The following is a 22,948-nucleotide window of genomic DNA, read 5'->3' as shown; positions in this document are numbered from 1 at the left end:
TGGCAGAAAATGTACCAAAATTATTTATTGATTCATTCAGTCTTTGTTTTTCATATTATCACGTAGCATTGTTTTTCATGGTGGCAATTTGTCAGCTCTATATTGTCCACAAATATTAAGATTGAGTGTTGTGCAGCTCCACGAGGAATTACATAAACTAGGAAAACTGTCTTTTGCTGTTTAAACGTTCTAAATTACACTGGCACAAAGTAGAACTGATTAGTTAACTCTTTTTTTTTTTTTTTAACACTCTAGTTTTCATAAACGTATGTAAGCAATCTACATTTGTTCAATTGTTGCTCCATAGCCAAATGCAATCTCCACGGATCATTTCAACAATGAATGAATGTGTTTACCATATACCATATAAGTACTATATGTCTTACTTCCTAAATTATTCAAATTAAATGCTCAACGACATTAATTTCGCAGCTATATTTCACTGGCAGCTTCCACAGTAGTAGCAATTGCAAGGTTGTTGTTTTTTTTGCCATTGGCATCTGATTTCTCAATTGGTGGCACATCACAATTGATGCATCTTATTCACATGCGGCCATTTGCATTTTTAATCCTTTCACAACCAAATCAAAAGGACTGCATTTCATACAGTATAAATGAATAAAAAAAAATTTTTGCCATTGGTACACTTCTGACCTCTTGTGGTTCAAGCTTGAACAACAGCTACTGGCTGATAAAACATTTCCAATTAAGACCGAAGAATTCCCAATCAGCCAAGACTTCGTCGTCACGCTGCATAAAAAAAAAAAAAATAAATACATAAACGGTTCGTTACTATCATATTTTCTGTTTTGAGTTGACATTTATGGCATAGAAAATGTTTTTACTCAAATATTGACCGCAATTGTGACAATACGAAGGAAATGACATTGATTGGAGCACATTATCATGCAAATATACAATATCATGTCTTTTTTTTCCTATGAAATATATTTTGTGATGATGCCTAATTTGATGGACTGCACTTGATGGCATCTGATTTCTCAATTGGAGGCACATCACAATTGATGCATCTTATTCACATGCGGCCATTTGCATTTTTAATCCTTTCACAACCAAATCAAAAGGACTGCATTTCATACAGTAAACATGAATCAATATTTTTACAAATATTAGCATCCACCAAGTACTTAAAAGTTAGAATTTGACTTTGTTGTTGTTGTTGTTTTAAAGAGAACACCACCAAAAAAAAAAAAGACTATCTTTAAGGTTAAGGAACACTCGTAATTAGAATTTCTTCAATGCAAGGAAATACTTTTCTGCCGAAAGTATGAAATATTACCATAGCAACAATTGCAACCATCATCAGCTGTGTAGGGTGTCGTCCTTTCAAAATCATGAAAACAGATCAACTGGCGTGACGGCATTTGCATTCTTTTTGGTCGAGCAGGTACTTCAACTGTTAGCATGTTTTGTACACTGCTGAATTTTTAAAAAAGGCTAACAGCCAGGATAAAAAGAAAAGTAATTCTAAATATGCCCCCCCCCCCCAACATTATTGTAACCTTTTACTAAGAGGGGATTTAAGAATAAACAACTCAGATCCCATTGAGAAGTGAGTAGTGAAATGGGAGTTAGCACAAATGTTAGCAGCATTTCGAGCAGGGCTGGGCAAACTCGGTCCTCGAGGGCCGGAGTCCTGCAGGTTTTGGATGTTATCATGTTTCCCTTCTCCCACCCAGCTGATATACGATCAGCTCGTCGGCAAGCCCGATAACGATCCTGTTGATTGGAGTCAGCTTGTGCTGGAAGAGGGAAACCTCCAAAACATGCAGGACTTCGGCCCTCGAGGACCGCCCCTGATTTACAGTGACTCTGATTGAGCACCAGCGTTATTATTATAGATTTGCAATTTCTCATTTTAGTTAGATTTGTTTTGAGTTTTGTTTTAAACATAAAATGTAGTTTCAGTTAAAAAGCATATTTTTTTTATTTTGTGAACAAAATTGTTTTCTTGAATTTTAGTTTGAGTTTGTTCATTAATTTTAGTTCACTAAAATAAGATTGTTAAGCACAAAAAAAGCCATGTTCAGATGTAGAAAGTTTGTATTATGATTATTATTATTATTTGAACGTTTTCTTTTTGCTTTTTAGCATGCAGATGACTGAAAGTTTTGTGCTAACATTGTTCTAAAATTCCCGCCAGGTTCCATGTGAAGAAAAGCGACGGCAACATTTTTCAGTGTCGCAATGTTGACGAGCACCAAAACAACCTTTTGGAATGTTGCGATGCACACCAAAAAGTTCAACCTTGTTTTGTTCTGAGTTTGAATGTAATTGCTGAATTGTGAATTGTGAGCAGCCACTTCCGCATTTAGAGGGCGTGGCCACTTGTTTTATCTCATTTCATTTGATGTTCTCTCTTATTTTCCCCCAATTGTGTTCTACAGGTTAAAAGTTAACTTATACTGTAGTGGGGGAAAAAAAAAAGAGTTTTGAAATGATTTATCAGTCTCATTTTTTGTGTACTTGTATTTCACACAAAAAACAAACAAACTAATGTGAACGAGGGTGTGTAGACTTTTTCCACTCATTGTACAGTGCAGCTTCCCATCTCCTCTTTTGTTAATAGTTTTATTCTTGACTGTGCTAACAGAAATAAATGTTAAATGTATAATATACATCATTTTGGTCTTAAGTGGCCTTTTTTTTTTGGACCCCCAAAATTGGGATCTCGACTTTTCAAGTCGTACAAGATTTTCATGAAGGTTTCATGTGTTGTGTTACACTGTGAGATGCGCAGGAAGTGCTCGTAAGGGGATGCGGGGGTGTGAGACATCATCATCATCATCATCATCATCATTCGGAGGATATTCATGCGCCGTTGATGCTCACGATCGGCGACCTTGCACGATTCTTTGTGCGCGTCCGCCTGCAGACGTGGCTCGGCTCTTCCATTATTTTGGCTCGGGGATGAATATCTTTCACAAGTTTCAGGGACACTCACTTTTTCCGTTTGTGACTCAAGCACGGCTCCACGTCTGGCGTTACCGCGGCAACCTGAAGGCCGACGCTGGCGATGGTGAATCGCGCCAGATTTTATTGTCGCCTCTTTTGTCGAGCGAAATCGGGACATAAGAAAACCTCTTTGAGGCGTCATCTGATTCAGTCAATATCTTCCTCTGAGGTCCACAATATCTAATTCTTCTGTGTCGGGGTTTTTTTTCTTCACAATTCATATTTCATGTCCAACGTAACTTCACAATCAACAATGTTGCTGGGACAAGCTGAAACAAAATGGGAACGCATAAAATACACTCACTTGGTCTGCTACTCAATCTTTACCTTCCAAAACGATGATTATGATTGCGACGTGTTGGTGCTTCTTCATTCCAAATTCATATTCTTGAATGTCAAAGCTCCAGCGTAAGCGTTTGTCAACGCAAAATTGTGCGCCGTTTACCGGTTATATCGCTGGAGGGAAAGTTGCAGATTGGCCGATGATGTGAAGAAATTGTCATACAAGAATCACATTTAACGTGAGCAAATCATGTGCTCTTTGCTGGACATTAACTATAAATCTGTATTGTTGTAAGACGTCTCAAAGTCTTTCAATGTCATCAGTTATAAATTATAATACATACTTGGCAAGTGCAGAAAAAAAAAAAAAAAAAGTATGTTGTTCCATCGTCATCTGTTTAGAGTGAATTTGACAGCCAACACAAAACGAGATCAGGAAGGAGTGACAAGAGAACTTTTCAAGCAAATAATACCCAACTTGCAAAACACACAAATTGTACATTTTCCATCAGTTGAGAAAATCAATAATAGTTTACCAGTAGACTCAAAATGTAATTCATACAAACCTGCAAGTCAGCAGATGCAGACTTGCAACCACTTTTCTTTTTTTCTCTCATAGGATACGAAGATGCGAACGCAGTAGACAGTAAATCACGATATCAATTGGGAAATAATAATCCTTAACAATATATTTGTGCTCATTCAATAATACAGAAAATTATTATCATGGCCATTTTCTTTACAGTGTTATCATTTTGATAAAACGAGCCGAGTTTGCAAAATTGTGTTTTAGCAATTGGGGAAAAAAAACTGTATATATATATATATATATATATATATATATATATATATATATATATATATATATATATATATATATATATATATATATATTATATATATATATTATATATATATATATATTATATATATATATATATATATATATGAACCGTGTTGAGTGCTTTTAAAAATTGCAAAATGTGTGTAAATCAGAAATTGTGTTAAAGTTTTGGAGGCTTGAGATGAGGTCTTGCTCACCGTGTGGCAGTTGAAAAAAATTTTGTGTTTTAGCAATTGGGAAAAAAAACAAACTGTCATGTGGAAACTTACAAGGGTTATAAAAGTGTGAGTGTGAATATTTGAGCCCCATCAAAATCCGGTTGAGTTGGTAGGAAAGTGCAAATAAAGGCCGCAGCCTCCCCAGAAATCCAGAAAGATCCCGTTGAGCTCAATTGGAAACACAACAAGTTCATCGGGAAAACTGTCTGTCTGTCGTGCTGCTTGACGTCAGTCCGAACGGTTGACAAGTGACGTCATTGTTTGATACGGAAGTTCGTGAGTGTCAACAGACTGAAAGCAGAAACAGTCGTGATATTTATACGTTTTGTCCAAACTAAAGAAAAGATTTCATTTTAGCCAAACACAACGACACAAAGATCTTGGCCAGATTGCTTTAAAAACGATTAGTGTTTGTTTCTGTAGTTTTATTTCTGCACAAAAAAAAGTGTCTTATTTAGTTTGTTGCTGGCACAATTATCGTTTTCATGTCAAAACGTTCCATTCAAAAAGCAAATCTGCTTTGACATTAAAAGCTGCGTTCATCCTGATTGGCTCATAACAATCCGGTCGATGGTTGCGAATTGAACTACAAGCCTGTCTCAAGCAGGCGGCCATCTTTGTTTTGAGTGCTTACAAAAATTCCCAAATTACAGAAAGTCAGCAGAAGATTTCGTCAATGCACCCGAGGTGATCAAAGGACCGGGACGAACGACGAACGGACAAATTGGATTTTTCAAATTGACCGATGTGCAACATCATTTGTCGATGCATTTAGCATTTAATATTTGTCAATAACTTCCTCTTGTCGAATAGGAAAGAAATCTTAAAGCTTTTCATAATGACTTTCGACATGTTTAAATCCAGTCCATTCGCATTTCTTAAGTTGGTTTGACAAAGAAAACTCCATATTTGAACAACATCCAGAAACATTGCCGGCATTAAATTCATCTGAGATGAACCGGCACAAAGTGGAAACGTCTGCTGTGGTCTGACGAGTCCACATTTCAAATTGGTTTTGGAAACATTGACGTGTGAAAAGGACCATCCAGATTGTTATCATCAGTCCAGTGTATTTTGTGCTGTTGATTTATTGATATTTGTTTGATTTACATATTCACTTACCTACTTCTGGTGTAATTAATTTGCCTTTTTTTAATTTGTTTGCTTACCTACTTCTATTTATTCATTTGGTGTCATTTTCTTTTACGCGTTTTATTGACGGATTGATTTTGACTTGATGCACTTTGTATGTAGCGTTTGTTTTAAAGTTTGAACATTCATGACAAAACATTTTGCATCCTAAAATTTGCTATTTTGAGGGGATGATCCTGCCTCATGCAAATGGAAAAAAAGGTCAAATTTAGACGAGCTCTGTGGCAAACAGTCACTCAAACAACTTTACAGGCTGCCACCGGACAACTATGAAATATTCGTGAAAGATTTTGTTTCATGCACTTGCAAGCCTTCAAACTTTGCCACGAGCCGTTTTGCTTGTTTTGACGTCATTGGCAAACTTCCACGATGTGTTCCAAAACATTTTCAAGTAGGGAACTTGATTCATTTTGCCCCTCAGAAAAGCTTCTTTTCTGGGGCTGATGGAAGCTTTTGTGCATCGCTGCTATGGTTACAGAAACGCCAGATTCACTTTTTGTCTCATAAGCGACCTCGCTGATACATGTGAGGTGTCTTTTCTTTTTTTTCTTTTTTCTTTTATTTGAATTGAGACAGACGACCACGATGAATAAAGAAAGACAAGGCTGAGAGGTGTGTGTGTGCATTTTTTTTTAATTTTTTTTTTATGACAGTACGTGGGAGCTAATGTTGGACGTGAACTGCAGATGTTTCCAGGTGACTGAGGAATGGAAACGCAAACACGTCTTGCCGAGGAGATTTGCATTCACTTGTGAAGCAGATCGAGCTTCAGTTAGTGCAACAAAGCTAGCTCATAAAAGGTTTATTTATGTATTCATTTATTTATTTATTTACAGAACGATTCTGGCAACCGCAGCTGCCAATTTTTTTTTCCTGTAAAAACATATTTAAAAAAAAAAAAAAGTGTCTAGAACTTAGTTTTGCTTGTAAAAACATTTCTATTGTAATTTCTACAGAATTATTTTGGAAACCACAGCTGTCAAATTTTCTTGGTAAAAAATACAAATTTTATTTTATTTTTTTACATTGTACCAAAGAACCTTCTGCCAAAAGATGTTTTGCATTTGTGAAGTGTGAAGTATAAATTATAGATGCGGACGTGGTTTGAATGGCGTATTCATTATGATAGTTGCTATATTTACCATTTGTGAAGTCAATGACATCATCAAAGACTTTATTCAAGGGGAATTAAAGTAGTTCAAACTAAGACAAAAGTTGTTTGCGGCGTGCGACTCGACTCCAGAATGTTCTTTCGGATTCCTCAACGAACGAACGAACGAACGAACGAACGAACGCATGCAGATGGAAACTGCGAGTGAAACTGAACGCTGGAGAAAATGTCGACGCTGATCATTTCACATTTCCAGACATTTTTGTGCTGTGTCATTATATTCTAATGACATATAGCAGCTTGCCGAATGTTGCCACGGCAACGACATTTTGCCCTATTGTATGAAGTGACAAAGGGTCAAGATGATTATTTTTGGGGTTGAAAGATAATTGGGAAATGAACTTGATGAGCAGCAAATGATATCAGAACCGCAAAACATATTAATGACCTCGATGTGTGACCTCACTAGTCTAAACGTGACATTCTGATTAATATTACATTTGTGGAAAAAGAGTTATGCAGCAAAATCCCGCCATTTTCATCCATCTGATGGGGCGGCCATTTTGAACCGTGACTGGTTGCTGAGCAACTGTGATGATGTCATTTTCACTCCAAGGAAGTGGCAAAATGGCCGCCTGCTAATATGAATTACAACTGCTTGGTTTTGCTGCTTAACTCATATTCCGCTCATGTAATATTTACCAGAAAACCATATTTAGGCTCGTGGGGCTGCATAGAACATATTTTTGTTAAGATTTTTTATTTTTTTGGGTTGAATTCCCATTTAACAGTTAGCAAGTCACATCTTCTGTCTCTGATTTATATATATATATTTTTTTCCCTTGGACATCGACTTGTATCGCGTTTCAAGGCACAAGATGGGGCCAGAGATGAAATCATAATGACAGTTTTAACAAATGTGACAAAAACTTGATGGTGGCACAGGTGCGCGTACGTTAGCACAGATGAGGTCTTATTTTTTTTCTCCTCCCACCTTTCCGTTTCCTTTTTTCTATTTAAGAAACAGTTTTGCTATCTAGCAAAACCGCACTTTCCATTTCTGTCTCCCTCTGTTGTCTCATTATTATAATATTTTTGTGTTTCTTGGACGGGTTATGACTGTGAAGACACATTTCCACATACGTACTTGAAATCTGACGATTGACAGATTTGGCTCCTCCTCCAGCACAATCATGAATGTGATCGCGTCTCTTCTGAGAAGTACAAGAAAATGAATCCGAGCTGGCAAAAACGTGTTGTTTGGAAATGAAAATCTCCTTTGCATCTTGCCGATGCCGCCATTTTGAACAGACCTCTGACGGTTGCGTTACTTGGCAGCTCCTCTTAATTTCAATGCGTTCGCAGCAGCTCCATCTTGATCTTCACACGAATGAGCGAATGATGCGCCTTTGTATGATTCGCTACGTTACGACCGCGGGAAGCATCCTCAGCTCACCTCCTTTCATGGACGACAATGTATTGATTTCATTCATGATCATCTCCACAAGTAAAAAGGCCGGAGAGGGATTTGCCACGACTGAAAGCATCTTTCTTGCTTTATTTTGCATCTTTTCATCCCACCGACAAGAAGAGAGTGCTTGTCCTCATGTCACATTTCGTAACCGTTAACGGCCGCTGCATGTTGCATCACGTGAAGCTTTTATTCAGTCTGAAGATATCAGCAAGGCGCCGCAGATGATCAAGTCTGTTTGAATTAAATTCTTCATATTGTGGAAATAATACCGAGGACGCGATGCGCTACATTTTGTGTGCCGAATTGTTCCGTTTCCAGCCTGGTTTACAGTTGCACAAATTCAATCGTCGTCCTGTTTCCTCGCAAGCAGCTGAGCATTCACGGATGTTTTTCTTCTCGGTTCGATTGCGCTGCCGCGCTATGCTGGAAATGAGGCGAAGTCGCAGCCTTGACCTGCTCACGAACGAGAAGTGGCATTTTTACATTTGGAAATCAACACGACATGCGTGAGCAAAACGGCCTTTTTTCATCTTTCATCTTCGGCTTTCATTCAAAAACTTCACAATAGAAAGACCATTATAGTTTTAGGTAACAGCCTCCAAAACATACATTGTTATGTGTCCTCGGTTTCCGATGGATTTCCATCCATACAAGAGGGATGGAACCCAAAAATCGCTAACCATAAAATTGTGCTAATTAAACAAATAAAAACAGAATCCAATGATTTGCAAATCATGTTCCATCGATTATTAATTGAATACAATACAAAGACAAGATATTTAATGTTCAAACTGATTTTTAGCCAATAATTGTAAACTGCTCAATGTTCCCAAAAAAGTTGGGACATGCTCATGTTTTCTTTTAAGAACATTCAAGAAACATTTGAATGAAACTTTTTCCGTGCAATTCTTTCTCATTCTATTGGCTGGCAACCAGTCCAGGGTGTCGCCCGCCTACTGCCTAAAGCCAGCTGGGATAGGCTCCAGCACCCCCCGCAACCCTTTTTTTTATGCTGTCCTGCCTGAGGGATCGAAGGTCACGGGCATTCAATGTTGGTTTTTGATTTTTCCAGATTCTTTGTACCTTTTGATGATCTTATGGACCGTAGATGACGGAATCCCTCAATTCCTCGCAATCGTACATTGAGGAAAATCATCCTTGAACTGTTTGATCATTTTCTCACACGCTTGTTCACAAAGAGGTGAAACCCCCCCGCCCCCTTTTTGTTTGTGAACGGCTCCTTTTATACCCAATCATAGCGCACACCTGTTCCCAATCAGTCTGTTTACCTGCGGTATGTTCCAAAACCGTGTTTGGCCAACATTCTTTCAACTTTTTTTTTTTGACACCCGTTTCATATTTTTGGGAAAATGTTGCAGCCGCAAAATTCTTAGATAATGATTATTTGCAAAAAGCAATAAAGTTCATCAGTATGAACATGAGAAATCTGTATTCAATGAAATATCGGTTCGACGTGACTTGCAAATCATGATGTGCTGTTTTTATTCGGGTTTAACGCAACATCCTAACTTCATTGGAACTGGTTTTGTAGCTAAGAGATTTCAAAATAGACTTAGCAGATGAATGTTCAGATGTTGATGTCATGTTATGTTGAGGCACGTTTCGGCTGTATTTTTGCACATTATCCTCAAAAGTTCAGCTTTATTCTCCGTTCATATCTTGAGATGTAGTTTACGATATAATCGCCTATTTGGCCTTTTTTTGTGCGTGGGTGTAGTCAGAAACTCGTGTTTAGGCACGATGGTCGTCTCTCATTGGTGCACTGGGGAACCGCGTTGATGCGCGTGCAGCGACACCGTCGTGACCGCCGTAATAAAAAGAGAAGCGAGCGGGAGAAACGGAGCGCCGCGGTCAGTCGGAGGGAGGAAAGCAAGCAGACAGTTTGAGAGTGGATGCAACTCGGCCCATTTGATCAACTCCTGAGGTACAAGTCGTCGCAAACTTTCAGCATTGTTTATATTGCATCTACACAGTTTTGCATTGGTATCCTAGACTTGCAAAAGACATTTTTGATTTTTGATTTGACCATATCATTCCGACACTTGTGGTGCTTATGCGTGTTGTCAGGAACCTGCCGAAGGATGAAGTGCTATGTCGTGGTTCTGATGCTGATGCTGATGCTGAGCTTGCCCCACTCCGTGCACGCGCATTGTTCTTCGCAGTGTCACAAATGCTTGCAGCGCATCCTCAAGCCCAACAGCGCCGACAGCAGCTTGGTAAGAAGATGGGAAAATATACTGCTGCAAGTTACATGACATTTACTTTTTCTTTTTTTTAAGGTTGTCTTCACCTTTTGGGTTCTAATTTGTCTTCCATGCGTTTACTCATGCGATGAATAGTCTTTAAAAATCTAACAAATTGTTTTATTATTGTGAGAGTCTCGGGTCCAAAGCGTGCACTCGATTTTCATTTATTAAAATGAGTCATTTGACATTGTTTTTTCTTAGGACTATACAGAATACGACATTGCTCTCCTGCTCTTTTTGTGCCATAAGATGCACTTTTTCCATATATTGAACAAAACACAAGACAATGGATGTATGATAATATATCTGACCTCAAATATGCAATTTCATTTAAGGTACTTTGATAGAAATTATGTTCTGACATATGCATTTATAAAGATTGATTTATGAATTTGCTTTTATGTATATTTTGATTATAGACAGCTCTGGGGGCAAAGCGCTGCAAACAAAAAAAAAAGATTAGTTTCTTAGATTTTTCCAGCTACTTGGAATAAATGTTTGAGAAAAGTGAACACTTATTTTATTTTAAAAATCACGGACAACAACATCCAAAATACCCCAATTCTTTACTTCAAGCACATATTTAATAATTATTCAGATCCTCAGATTTTTCCAGTTATCTGGACTAAACGTTTCAGAAAAGTCAACACTTATTTTAGAAATCACGGACATCATCATCCAAAATACCCTTGGTTTTGGTTTTTTACTTGGAGAAGATATTTTATACAAAATGAATCAAATAAACTCGATATATACATTGTCTTCTTTTTTCTCTCTAATTGGAATGTCACACTTGCCCGTGGGTGTGTTGCAGTGGTGCGGGGTGTTGTGTCAGGATGAAGTGGCGCTGTGCGAGCACGCTGCGGGGCTTGAGGACGTGAAAGGCGAAGGCGAGAAGGCGCAAGCGGATAAAGAGGAGGAGGAGGAGGAGGACGGGGGCAGCAAACAAGCCGACGCGCTGGTCCTCAAGAGGCTGGAGGACCCCAGCACCGAGGAGCTGCTGTCCTCCCCTTGGTGGGACAAGCACGTCGCGGAGAAAGTGGCGGACTTGTTGAAGAAGACGACCGGGGGGAGGGAAGAAGAAGAAGAAGAAGACGACGACGACGACAGCCGGGAGGAAAACACAAACGCGCCTCGCGGCGCCGATCACGTTAAACGTTACGGCGGCTTTTTACGCAAGTTCGGAGCCAAATCCAAGAGAAGCGAGTTGGAGGAGCCCGAGGAGCTTCAGAAGCGCTACGGGGGCTTCATGAGGCGAATCCGACCCAGACTGAACAACATCAAGTGGGACAAGCGCTACGGGGGCTTCCTGCGTCGTCACTTCAAGATGGCGACGCGCTCCGCCGAGGAGCCTTTCTCGTCCTACGACAGATGAACTTCAACTTCGATTTAAGGCCGAATCATGCCTGCTGTACTCGCTGCCTTCTTGTCTGTGCCGTTCGTCAGTGAATTCCAAATTGTTGTTTAATAAAACCATGAGAAAAACGAAGACTGAAACTTTTGTCCATAAAAGGTCAATAAAAGAACAGTTATTGTCCAACAATTTGAGACAAATGCAAGCATTTCCCTGGTTTTTTTTTTGGAAAGTGATTTTAATGGTATCTGATTCGTCCCGAGTACTAAGGAGGGACAGAATAGTACTAAACCTAGAATACTTGGATAAAGCAGTACATACATTTTTTTTTATTTTTTTTTTACTGTATTCCCCTCCACACTGCCCCATAGCTTCAGTTCACGTCAGTAATGCCATCTTGTGGCCAAATCATGTATTATTTTTTCCAAGCGTCCTTACGTCAAGATTGTAATTGTAGTTTTTATAAGTCGATTGTTTGTACGTGTGCAGGTATTAAATAAGCACCCTGAATTGATTTATGACATGCCGTTGTGTATGTTAAGGGTTCATCATGAGCCGTGTTTAAATTCAATAAAAGTTTAGATTTAAGTGTACAAAACAATACAATCATTTTAACGTGATCAAATTCAAACAAAATTTGTAACGCAAATTAATTTAACTACTTATGAAGATCTTACTAGACTGCTTCTTAAACCGTTGAAAATATGTGCTACTTTGCTTTAATTTAAAAAAATAAATAAAAAATAGTATGCATAAATGTAAAACTGTTATTTGACAAAGTGATGCAGCTTTTTATATCCAATATGCACTAAAGCATTTATTACATAAATTACAAAGTCCAAATCAAATATTTCTGGTCAAACATATATTTACAACATATTCTTGAGCAGCTCAGGCAATCAAATAAAAATGGAAGTTTTGGAAACATTGTTTGTCGTCTGTGTAAGTCGCAAAGGCAACACATTGTCAGACGAGGAAATGAACCAAGAGGAACAACACAGGAAACATTGTGACAACATCTGCACTGTTTCCGTCCTTTTCTCTTGGCATGTGACCGTTTACGACAAAGAATACACGTCTTTGGTTGAGGCACTTTTGGAATTCCCAAGCTTGTCGCCAAAAGATGATGAGATGGTGACTAACGGAGGAGGCTCGAACTGATTACAGAAAAGCACAATCCTTCACAACGTCGCCTGGTGAACGGTGACAAAAATTAAGCAACTGCCTTTTCGAGGAACCCTGAAATTGAGTAGCGTGAACCTCCGCAATTTGCCGGGGAACCAACTAGAAAAAATGTTATTTATGGAAGCCACAATTTGTACAAATGAAGCGCATCAACTCACTTCAACAGACAAGATGGCAGTAAAGCAAAACTTTTACTGCTTTGACCTAAGTAAGAATGTGACTTTTTCAGCATTTAACAGGCCGGGGGGCTATCAGCAAATATGCAAATGCAGAGTTTCAAATATGCACTTAATAACTTTTCACCAGCTATCATTCATTTATGTTCAATACTGCTATGGTCTTCAATAATGTCAACAAAAAGTTTGTGATTTCCAACAAAGGGAAATAAACAATGAGTCCCTGAACAAGCCAAATGCTAATTTGCCATCATTGCTGCTCCACCAGCTGCTGCATGTCATCGCCTCTCACCTCCGTGCACTGACCTTCTTCGTTCTCGCCAGCTGGGAGGAAAATGTCCGCCGCCGCGTCCACCACAGCGATGCTGGCGTTGTGCGCGGCGGCCAGCCCCTGCAGCGTCACCAGCTGGAACTGAGGAGCGACCATTTTGACAAAGGTCGGCGAGACCACGGCGCCGCCCTCCGAGGACGGCCCCTCTTGACCCGCCACGGCCGACAGCACCGTCAGGCCCGACGCGTCGGCCGCCAGCTCCGAGCCGGCGAGCGGCGAGGTCAGCAGAGTGTAGGCGCCCAGGTTGGTTGCCGCCGGCGCGCCCGCCACCGTCAGCAGCTTGCCGAGCGGCACGGCGCTCAGCTGGCCGAGAGGCAGCGCGAGCTGCGCCGGCGCCGGCGCCGGGCTGATGGGCCTCGGGCTGGAGACGGCGCGGCTCAGCCGGGAGCGCTTGGCGGCTGGCGCGGCGGGCGGGGGGGCGAGGTTCATCAGGACGTTGTTGAGGTGCTGCGATTTGCTCTTCAGCTCCTTGGCTCGCTTCCGGTGCTCGTCACATTGCTGCTCCAGAGCTGGAGACAACAGCACGCACACGATGGAGAAGCAAACGTTAGCGATGGCGCTTTTCAGTTTGACAACAATTCTACAGAAAATGAGCATTTTTCACAGGATTTTCCAAAACTAGGATTCAGGCTAACAAAAGTGACAAATGATCAGATTTCACCCCCAGATTTCAATTCTAGCCATAGTGAAGAGACGATCCACATTTAGACATCATTTTGACATGAAATCAAAGAAAACGTATCAAGGAGTTATGTCCCTTTATGATCTTCTGCGCTGCCATGATGTTAGCGCAGCTGCTTTTCGGAAAAACAAAACAAAAAGTAAAAGCAAGTAAGAACTCGACATATTCAGGATTACATTGGCTATTCAATATGTCAAATTGACATCAGAACTTCATGCTGATTGACAAGTTTTGCTGTGACTGGTTCATGGGAGGACCTTTTACGCACTATGACAGACAAAAGATGTGACCTCTGATTTCCAGAAAGTTGTTCCAACACAGACTGACCAGCGAGGTTGCTGGTGTACTGCTCTCTGTACTGGTCCATCTGGCTCTTATGACTGCTCAGAACCTTCTTCACCAGATCCAGCATCCCAAAGTTGTGCACGATGCTGTCGAGTAAAGCGGCATCTGACAAAACAAACCACTCCGTGTTCAACGTGCAGCAAAGCGCATCAGAAAGCGACAATTTCGATTCAACGGGAACTAACCTTTGACCTGCAGTGACGGTTCACACACTCTTTCGTGCAGCCCCTTGAGCACCTCTTGGAGTTCCTTCTGGAAGTCCTCAATCACCTCCTCCAGCAGCCCAGCGTCCTTGAGCGCACGCCAGAATGACACGGCATCCTCTGCGTACACCAGAACGGAGCGGAACCGCAACATGTCACTACAAACTGCAATTAGGCTTTTCAAGTTCTTTCGTGAAGATTCTAAATCACCTCCAACGGTTGTGGCCCCCTCTGAAGGGCCCTCTGACCCCTCTGGCCGGGAGTCTCCATTCACTATAATGGAAACAACACAGTGTTTCAACAAACTTTTTTTTTTTTTTTTTTTACATTCAGATTAAGTCATTCACTCGCCGCCATTTTCACATTTCGCAATCCCGTTCGCTCCCGGCTGTTTTACTGGAATTTGACTGATTTTGCAAGGCCCACAGAACATTGTGTTTTATTGCTATGAAAACATGGAACCTACCAAAAGAAAGATTAGAGTCTCTTATTCCATCAGGAAAAAAAAGTATATTTATTTTGTTTTTCCAGAATATAGATAAGTTTCATCTTTATTCACAAATATGTTAAAAGCAGTTTGGGGAAAAAAGCCTTTCTGCAACATGGCCCGGGTTGATCTCTTATACTCAACCGCCACCTGCTGGCTGTTTTGTCATAACTACCATTGCTTCAAACATTCTCTTCAGTTCAGAGACTGCATCAAAGTGTTCTGTAAAAACATAAATACGTCTTTGGGAGCATGGTAATATTTACAATAGAACATATTTATACGTTTTTGTGAGCAAATGTGTTAAACATGTATGCACACATTACCGGACAATTAGACAAGTAGCCTGATTTTCTTTGCAAGTCGGATCATGAGCGTAAAGCAAAGCAGTATTAAAGTCAGAATTACAGGAAATACTTGTATGGAAAAAAAAATGTCTCGGCCATAAATAAACTTAAAACAATTAAATGAAAAGCAGTGAAGTATGGTGGTAACTGAGCAAGTGTATTTGTCTGTGGTGTGAGCCTCACACTGCTGCACAAACCATTGGAAACCAAATGACCCCTTGTACAATTTTAATTTTGATTACATTGTAAGGGATAAATAAAACATCCTTTTTTATGAACAAAGTGTGGGTTTTATTGTAATTGTGTTACCTTTTCAGATACAAGGACAAACTATTGGAAATGCCTCGCAGTGAGTATGATGCACTTCAGCTCTACACCAGTCCAAATTAGATTTAGAATCAGAATTAAACGAAAATCCAGCTTTTACAATAATAATTCATGCATTTAGTTGCCTTTCAAGGATGCTTCTTGTTGTGGGGCACAAAATAATCAAAACAAGATCACTGAAGAGAGCAAATAACTCAGGCAAGGACAGAACAGCTTTGCAGGGTCATGAGAATACCACTTATCCCGTTTTCACTCAACTTTTCGGAGGAGCATGATGCATAGACCAGCACCACGCCAAAACTGTGAACAGGCACAAAATGAAAACAAATAAATAATCCAGTTGGTGTGTGTGCACGCACATTAGCAGTTTCCTCATTTCTATTCAGCTTTGTGGATGGGTAAGGGATGACTCAGACCTGCACCAAGGCAAAAAAACAAACAGGAACAAAAACACCTTTCTATTTTGAGAGACTAGATGGGGAAAAAACAGTTTGAGGGCATTCAGTATACCATATAATAAATGCGGTGTTTTTTTTTTTTAACGTACTGTAGGAGCGAGCAGAACGCAGCTCATCACACACCCACGAGACGGAGGCTCATCTACTTACAGTGAGCAGTGGATGAGGTGGCAGCAGCCGGGTCGGCGGACTGGTCCGAGCTGGCGGCCAATTTGGTTCCCAACAGGTCGATCTTGGTGCTGCGGCAGGTGTTGGAGCAGACTTTGGCGTGATGGTAGAACTCCAGCTCGCCCGAGTCCATGATCTTCCTGAGGAATCCAAACTTGGGGTTACGCGTTTGTCATTGCAGTTGACAACTTTAGCGGGATAAATGTGTAGCAGTCTCTCGCACTTTTGATATTGACAAAATGTATTTGACAAGACCTGAGCATGGTGCCATTGAGTCTGATGGCTCTTTTCCAATCCTTCAGTGTGGACTTGCCTGCGAGGCAGACAAATTCCTTCGGGCTGATGAGCTGATCATTAAACTGGAGAAAACAACATGACAGCATGAGGTGCACTCAATATTTTTCAGATGAGTTACACAGCACACGCATACCAACAATCTGGCCGGATTATCCTGATTGATCTGCTTGGACAACAAGCGTGACCAACAACCATAAATGTTCAACCTGATCAATATTTTGGATCACCGATCTTGATGTGTCGTCAACAATGTCAGCTGTGTCCCGTACTGAAATGTAAAACAAGACGACATCCAACGAAGAAGCGACCTTAAATTCATGCTGCTAAATTCATACACAACTAGTTGCATTAAGTCTTTGTATATAACATGTTGCGCAATTCAATCACTCCACTTACATTGACAACTGTCGCTTACAGGTCAGTAATGTTGCAACGACAGACAGCAGGTTTAGGGAGGCAGATTTAAAAATTGGTTACTATTAAAATGGGAACGTTTGTACTGTACTTGTTGCTGACACTACGTTATCATTCATACTTTCATGTCTTTGCAACTTCATTTCCTGTTTCAGTATTGCAACAACTTTGGTCCATGACTCCTGTAAACGGCATTTAAGACTCATTGGCATTTGGCTAACATGTACCTGGACACATTTGACATTAATCCCAGGGCAAACAAACTTCTTCCACACCAGTGTGGCTGTGGCCTCTCCACACGTGATCGGGTAGAACACATCAGCCTCCACATCCACTTCTTCTGTTAGCTTCACTGCAAACACAGACAAGGTCTATCTGAGAAGCAATAAAGAAATGACATTTATCAACTAATTAATTTTTCAAGAACTATATATCCCAATATTAGGGGTGTTAAAAAAAAATCGATTCGGCAATATATCGCGATACTACATCGCGCAATTCTCGAATTGATTCAATAGGCGGCCGAAGCGATTTTATTTTATTTTTTTTTAAAGACCCCAGAATTGTTCATTCGGTAGTCTTACCGATTCAACGTCTTATCATCATTGCCTTTTTTTTTTGTGTGTGTGTGTGTGAATCGATTTTTAAACTTCCATTTTTAATGGAAAAATATTCAACAAAACGTCTGACTTCGGGTTAGGATTCACACCTTGAGCATGGAAGAATGTTATATGAACGGAACATTAAGCCTTAATATTTTATTTGAATGCTGTTCAAACATCAAACAGATTACAACCTCTATAAGACTGAAATTTCAGATAAATAAATAATACATTTTCATATCAATCTTACACTCTACAAGCTTACTGATTAGTATTTTCTAAATTTGAATGAAAAAAAAATCGCAACAATCGACTTATAAATTGGTATCGGGATTAATCGAATCGAATCGTGACCTGTGAATCGTGATACGAATCGAATCGTCAGGTACTAGGCAATTCACACCCCTACCCAATATAGTATTTTTCCTTAAAATTGTAATGAAAGTGATGGCAATTTCCCATTCTTCTAATTTCTAGTTCCTGATCGTAATTGTATTTGTTGGTGTATGTATCAACATTAATTGTAGTTACATCCATTTTCTTATTTTTCATTTATCCTTTTGAGAGTGCCGAGTGCACTTGAGCCTACCCCTGCTGACCTTGGGCAAGAGGTTGGGTACATCCTGGACTGGTTGACAGCCAACCCCAGGTCACATGTCGGCAAACAACAATTCACGCTCACATTCACATTTATGGACAATTTAGAGTCTTAACCTATCACCCACAGGGGGGGGGGGTGGGGGGGACATGAAAGCTAAGGGGGAACAAACAATACTCCACACGGGGGTGCTAAAGCTGAGATTCAAACCCCAACTGTGCCAACCTGATGGTACTTTTATGTCTCATACTGTAATTTGCACTCAGGCCCTTTCCTGTGTAGGATCAAGTTCCAGTCTCAATTCTATCAGTTTTAATCACACTTTTCTTTTCCTCTTTCATTACCGGAACCCTTCTAAGGTGGAATGAGCAGGGATAAAAAAAATAAAAAATAAAGTAAATCCAAGAAAATCTAACTGTGATGCGCAATGAGTTGACAATTCACAAAAAATTGAGTGATGCTTTTGAGGCGGATTTTCCCAATACATTTGGGGGTTGAACTTCAATATGAAATATGAAATGGCGGAGCTGGTTTAGATGGCTAAATGTAGCTACATGACATTGAACAGAGAATGCAAGTCACTTTACCAATGACTGCTTCTTCATTGGAGAAGGAATCCATTTTACTCGTACCATCGGTTTCCACTTGAGTGACAGTGAGGACCTGCTCTCTGGAAAAACATATAGAATATAAAACACAAAAGGTGCAACAGGATCCAGAATTACTGGTGGACGCCTTTGACTGTGTTCGTACAAACCCTGTCTGATGGCTGATCTGTGTGGCCACCAGGACTGTTTTATCCTCCTCTGCCACCGAGAGGCCCCCAACCTCTTCCTCGGACACTGCCAAAATCACGACCTCACTCATTTCTTGCGTTTTCACCTCAGCTGAGGCCATGCTGCAAACATACAGATTTAAAACACTTCTTAAAAATGTCAAAAGTACACGTAACTTATACAGTAGTGATATTGAGCTTATGTGGCGTTTCGTCAACGAATAAACACAATGTCAAAGAGATGCAAAGCAGCTCAGATTACTTCCTTTATGACGAGCGTTATTTTTTCGAAATCTTACCTTTGTGTATGTACCGCTGCTGCTACACAGCCAGTTAGTAGATACCCAGCAGAGCTAACTGTAGCACAAGGGTAGCTCGCGGTCACTACAAACTTTACCGTTTATTTAGTTATGACGGGAAAACAACACGTAGGCGCAGTAAGCTGGTTTCCATCCAGTGTGCTGAAGTCACAAAATATTTTGAGTGTACTTGAAATACAAATTTCCATCTTCCTGCGACTCCCTAATGTACATTTCCAGTGCGCAGCTGACGCTCTTTCTTCTCTACATTAATGGCGATTCAAACCCTAACATCATAGACGACTGTCGCCACCTACTGCCGAGTTATTGCATTGAAGTTATTTACTATTGCATTCCAGACCAATAGATGGCGCAAAAGTACTAATGCCGCTTGTAAACGCCGTTATACGACGGAAAAGAAGACGATAAGGAACCCTGAACCACTGAATGTCAACAAATATCGGGATTAGTTATCATTTTTAGTCTGAAGAGCTTGAGTAAAGTGAAGCACATGAAGCGGATGATCCGTCCGAACATACTTGCAGCTAGCTTACCATGGCTAATTCTGTCTGGTCAGAGAAAGTACTCCAGCTCCTCCATCGAATGAATAACTTTTATTTGCCAGGTAAACGCTTGACGTCGATCGATCATGTTGCGTTCACTCGGCCAGAACGCGATTCGCTCACTCATAAAAGTGTCGTTGGCAGGCTCTTGTCGTGCCAATTGTCTTCGTTTTGAGGTTGATGGAATCAAAGTTGGTTGGATTGTGCCGCACGTTGCCTCGCTGTTGACGCGCTACGGAGATGTCTTTCAACCGCCACTTGGGGGCGCACTGTCACTGTGCGATAACCTGGACTCTTTCGATAAGCGGTCCGAGGCAGTGGACGTTGTTCTGTCAAAACTTCGACTTGATCCTTCATTGCGCTGCCTCAAAGGTTGGCGAGATGAGGTAAAAGGATTTACAACCTTGGCCATGGAACAATGAAACTACAAATTCAAGAACTGTTCATGAAGATTCCCAATTCCTGTTACATCGGATGACGTATTCTCTTCTCTCAGAGGTACAACGTCATGGACAAATTCTCAGACCCTCCGGTGATGTGGATGGAAAGAGCAGCCACCAGTAAGTCACTCCCGTCGTCACATCGTTGCATGTTTCCCCCAATCTGACGCTGCCCAACAGGCCTTTTTGGAGTGAAGCGTTATGGAGTCCACGTCAACGGTTTCACGGTTCGTGAAAGCGGGGACGTCTGGATGTGGCTCGCGCGACGCTCGCCCACCAAGCAGACCTACCCGGGACTACTTGACAACATGGTGAGGACAAATGGATCACAACAAGCAGCTTCTTGCTACTCATTTGATGTCAATTTGATTTCACTTGTATACTTACGATGTTTGTTTATGACCGATTTCTGTTTCATCTTCAGCACTGTATTGTATTGCAGCAATGTTTGTTTTAAAGTATACATAAAATTGCATTGAATTGAGTGTTGCTGTTCACACAGCGAGAAGCCTTCCACTTTAGTTTCAAGAAACGTCATTAGCGAAACATACTTCACAATCATTCCTAACACTTTGCATGATAATGTGTGACAGTGAACAATTGGCTTCAAAATACGTACAAATAACGCAAAACCAGTTTGAACAAAATGCACAAGATAAAGTTGCAGGCCAAATTAAAACGCCCATTTCCTGTTTGACTGTGCCAAAATAACTGTTGTGGGAAAACAAACTTGCTGGTCTTGGGTGAGGGAATCATTCGATCGTCCGTCCTTGTGTGTTTGAAGGCTGCAGGCGGTCTGGCTGCTGGCGTGAGCATCAAGCGCACGCTCGTGAAAGAATGTCAGGAAGAGGCATGCATCCCACAAGCGCTTGCACAAACGGCCCGTCCTGTCTCCACAGTGAGGTACATGCAAGACCATTTCATAGATCTACATTTCTATTCGTCTTATAAATGACTGCTGTCACCGTCAAAGAAATGTCAGTAATCCAAAAAAAAAAAAAAAAAAATGAAAATCAAGTGTGTTATGGAAAATAATTCTATAGCTCATATTATTCATTTCGCATAACTGCTGAAAATTCCACAAGTGCTAACCGCCGTTTGCAATAATCCGAGTTGTTTTCAATTTTGAACCATGTGGTCGCTGATGGCGTTTTTAGCCTACAAACGACTTCATGTGTTTGACATTGAAAACGAGATTGCTTGATCGATTGCTCACTAGCTACAGCTACGAAGACGGAGAGGGGGTGTTTTCCGAGAGTCAGTTTGTCTTTGATTTGGAACTTCCTCCTGCCTTCAAGCCCACCGTAGGAGATGGAGAAGTCCAGGAATTCTATCTCCTGCCCATAGAGAAGGTTAGCAACTTGTTTGAAGATGGAAAGATGATGTTTTCTTAGGAACGCATCTTTTCTTCAGGTGAAGGAACTATTGGCCACTGACGATTTTAAACCCAACTGCGCTATGGTGGTCTTGGACTTTCTCATGAGACATTCTTTTATTGAGCCTGACGGCGGTTGGTCACATTCTAGAATATGTTATAAATATATATACAGAATAGATCCAATCTGTTGATCTGATCAATATGATTCTTGTCTTCTCAGAACCCTTTTACCAGGAGTTTGTGTCCGGGCTCCATCAAGCATTATAGAAGATATTTGCAATCAACAAGCTACTTAGAACTTCCTGGATATGCTTTATACTTAGAACTCAATGTGCAATATGTTTGCCAAGTCACTGAAAAGTCCCAAGACTGAATTATTAGTTCTATCAACATGCTAATATCCCGGTTTTAGTGTCGGGTTAACTTTTTAAATATTTTGTTTCAGTTTTGGTTGTTTTTAAAAGTATGTACAAATAAAACAGGCCAAATTGAGTAATTTAACAAAGTTTTTTTTTTTTTTGTTGCATTCAAAACATGGCGTGGCTCAGTGGTAGAGTGGTTGTCTCCCAACCTAGAAGAGGTTTTAGGTTCGATCCCATGCCATTGTGACTGTCAAAGTATCCTTGAGTAAGATATTGTTGCTCCTGTTGCATCATCAATTAGGTGAAAGAGTAGTTGAAGGTAAAGTGTGGAAAAACGCTATATCCGTTAAGTCCAATTTACCATCGAAGATTTGACTTCATGTTCCATTAAGGTTTTTTTTTTTTTTTTTTTTTTAATGATGTGAATTTATTTCCAGCCTCAAATTGCAAAGGACTGTTGTTCTTAAATCTTTAAGTACTCAAAAAGAAACATTCAAAAGTTACTTGTGACGCTCAATCGTAGCCCAGGAAAATATTAACATGGCTCTTTTATAGAACCACTTTTATCAGATTGGTAAACGTTTGTCATTAAAAAAAAAAAAAACTGAAAACAATGGACTTGACAGTATCCTTTGTTTAATTTTACAAGTGTTTTTTTCCAAAAAGTATTGTTTTAATGTTGTATAATAAGAAATACAATCATCAAACACGTGTGAGCAAGTGGACGTGCATTTGTTGAATCATGTTTCACCAACATAAGACACTTTTTGATGTACTGTAAACAATTTTATCATATCAATAAAATTTGTTAAATGGATTTTATCTGGTTCACA

At 40.2% G+C, this 22,948-nt stretch overlaps 3 protein-coding genes across 5 annotated transcripts; 2 read left to right on the top strand and 1 right to left on the bottom strand.

The window, feature by feature from the left end:
- Positions 1-9,856: 9,856 nt before the first annotated feature.
- Positions 9,857-11,883, top strand: pdyn (prodynorphin). The gene is made up of 3 exons (XM_077511911.1): positions 9,857-10,002; positions 10,146-10,294; positions 11,139-11,883. The coding sequence occupies exons 2-3, from the start codon at positions 10,160-10,162 to the stop codon at positions 11,697-11,699; spliced, it is 696 nt and encodes a 231-aa protein (XP_077368037.1). The 5' UTR covers positions 9,857-10,002; positions 10,146-10,159; the 3' UTR covers positions 11,700-11,883.
- Positions 11,884-12,467: 584 nt separating this feature from the next.
- gmeb2 (glucocorticoid modulatory element binding protein 2) lies at positions 12,468-20,266 on the bottom strand. Of its 3 annotated transcripts, none has more exons than XM_077511907.1 (10): positions 19,927-20,266; positions 19,056-19,196; positions 18,886-18,968; positions 17,326-17,450; positions 16,643-16,746; positions 16,370-16,527; positions 14,811-14,873; positions 14,583-14,720; positions 14,380-14,502; positions 12,468-13,879 (listed from the first exon to the last, which is right to left on the bottom strand). In XM_077511907.1, exons 2-10 carry the CDS (start codon positions 19,193-19,195, stop codon positions 13,290-13,292), a joined length of 1,524 nt encoding a protein of 507 aa, XP_077368033.1. In that variant the 5' UTR covers position 19,196; positions 19,927-20,266; the 3' UTR covers positions 12,468-13,289. The 3 variants fall into 3 exon arrangements, with proteins under 3 accessions (XP_077368033.1, XP_077368034.1, XP_077368032.1); XM_077511908.1 differs by lacking the exon at positions 19,927-20,266 and adding an exon at positions 19,373-19,692 and having other exon boundaries at positions 18,931-18,968; XM_077511906.1 differs by lacking the exon at positions 19,927-20,266 and adding an exon at positions 19,373-19,690.
- On the top strand, positions 19,435-22,932 carry tpk2 (thiamin pyrophosphokinase 2). Its single transcript, XM_077511910.1, has 8 exons — positions 19,435-19,997; positions 20,080-20,321; positions 20,432-20,495; positions 20,556-20,686; positions 21,160-21,278; positions 21,595-21,727; positions 21,789-21,885; positions 21,974-22,932. The coding sequence occupies exons 1-8, from the start codon at positions 19,928-19,930 to the stop codon at positions 22,018-22,020; spliced, it is 903 nt and encodes a 300-aa protein (XP_077368036.1). The 5' UTR covers positions 19,435-19,927; the 3' UTR covers positions 22,021-22,932.
- Positions 22,933-22,948: the final 16 nt, after the last annotated feature.

This window comes from Festucalex cinctus, chromosome 2, assembly GCF_051991245.1.
Source record: "Festucalex cinctus isolate MCC-2025b chromosome 2, RoL_Fcin_1.0, whole genome shotgun sequence".
NCBI classification, from domain to species: Eukaryota; Metazoa; Chordata; class Actinopteri; order Syngnathiformes; family Syngnathidae; genus Festucalex; species Festucalex cinctus.
This window is presented reverse-complemented; position numbering and strand designations above follow the sequence as displayed.

Bases quoted from the DNA above. Each gene is read 5' to 3' on its own strand.
- pdyn (XM_077511911.1), top strand. From the start codon at position 10,160: ATGAAGTGCTATGTCGTGGTTCTGATGCTGATGCTGATGCTGAGCTTG. The intron at 10,295-11,138 runs GTAAGAAGATGG...GGTGTGTTGCAG, and splicing joins ACAGCGCCGACAGCAGCTTG to TGGTGCGGGGTGTTGTGTCA.
- gmeb2 (XM_077511907.1), bottom strand. From the start codon at position 19,195: ATGGCCTCAGCTGAGGTGAAAACGCAAGAAATGAGTGAGGTCGTGATT. The intron at 18,969-19,055 runs GTTTGTACGAAC...ATGTTTTTCCAG, and splicing joins CAGATCAGCCATCAGACAGG to AGAGCAGGTCCTCACTGTCA. The intron at 14,503-14,582 runs GTTAGTTCCCGT...TTGTTTTGTCAG, and splicing joins ACCGTCACTGCAGGTCAAAG to ATGCCGCTTTACTCGACAGC.
- tpk2 (XM_077511910.1), top strand. From the start codon at position 19,928: ATGGCTAATTCTGTCTGGTCAGAGAAAGTACTCCAGCTCCTCCATCGA. The intron at 20,687-21,159 runs GTGAGGACAAAT...GTGTGTTTGAAG, and splicing joins CGGGACTACTTGACAACATG to GCTGCAGGCGGTCTGGCTGC. The intron at 21,886-21,973 runs GTTGGTCACATT...TTGTCTTCTCAG, and splicing joins TTTTATTGAGCCTGACGGCG to AACCCTTTTACCAGGAGTTT.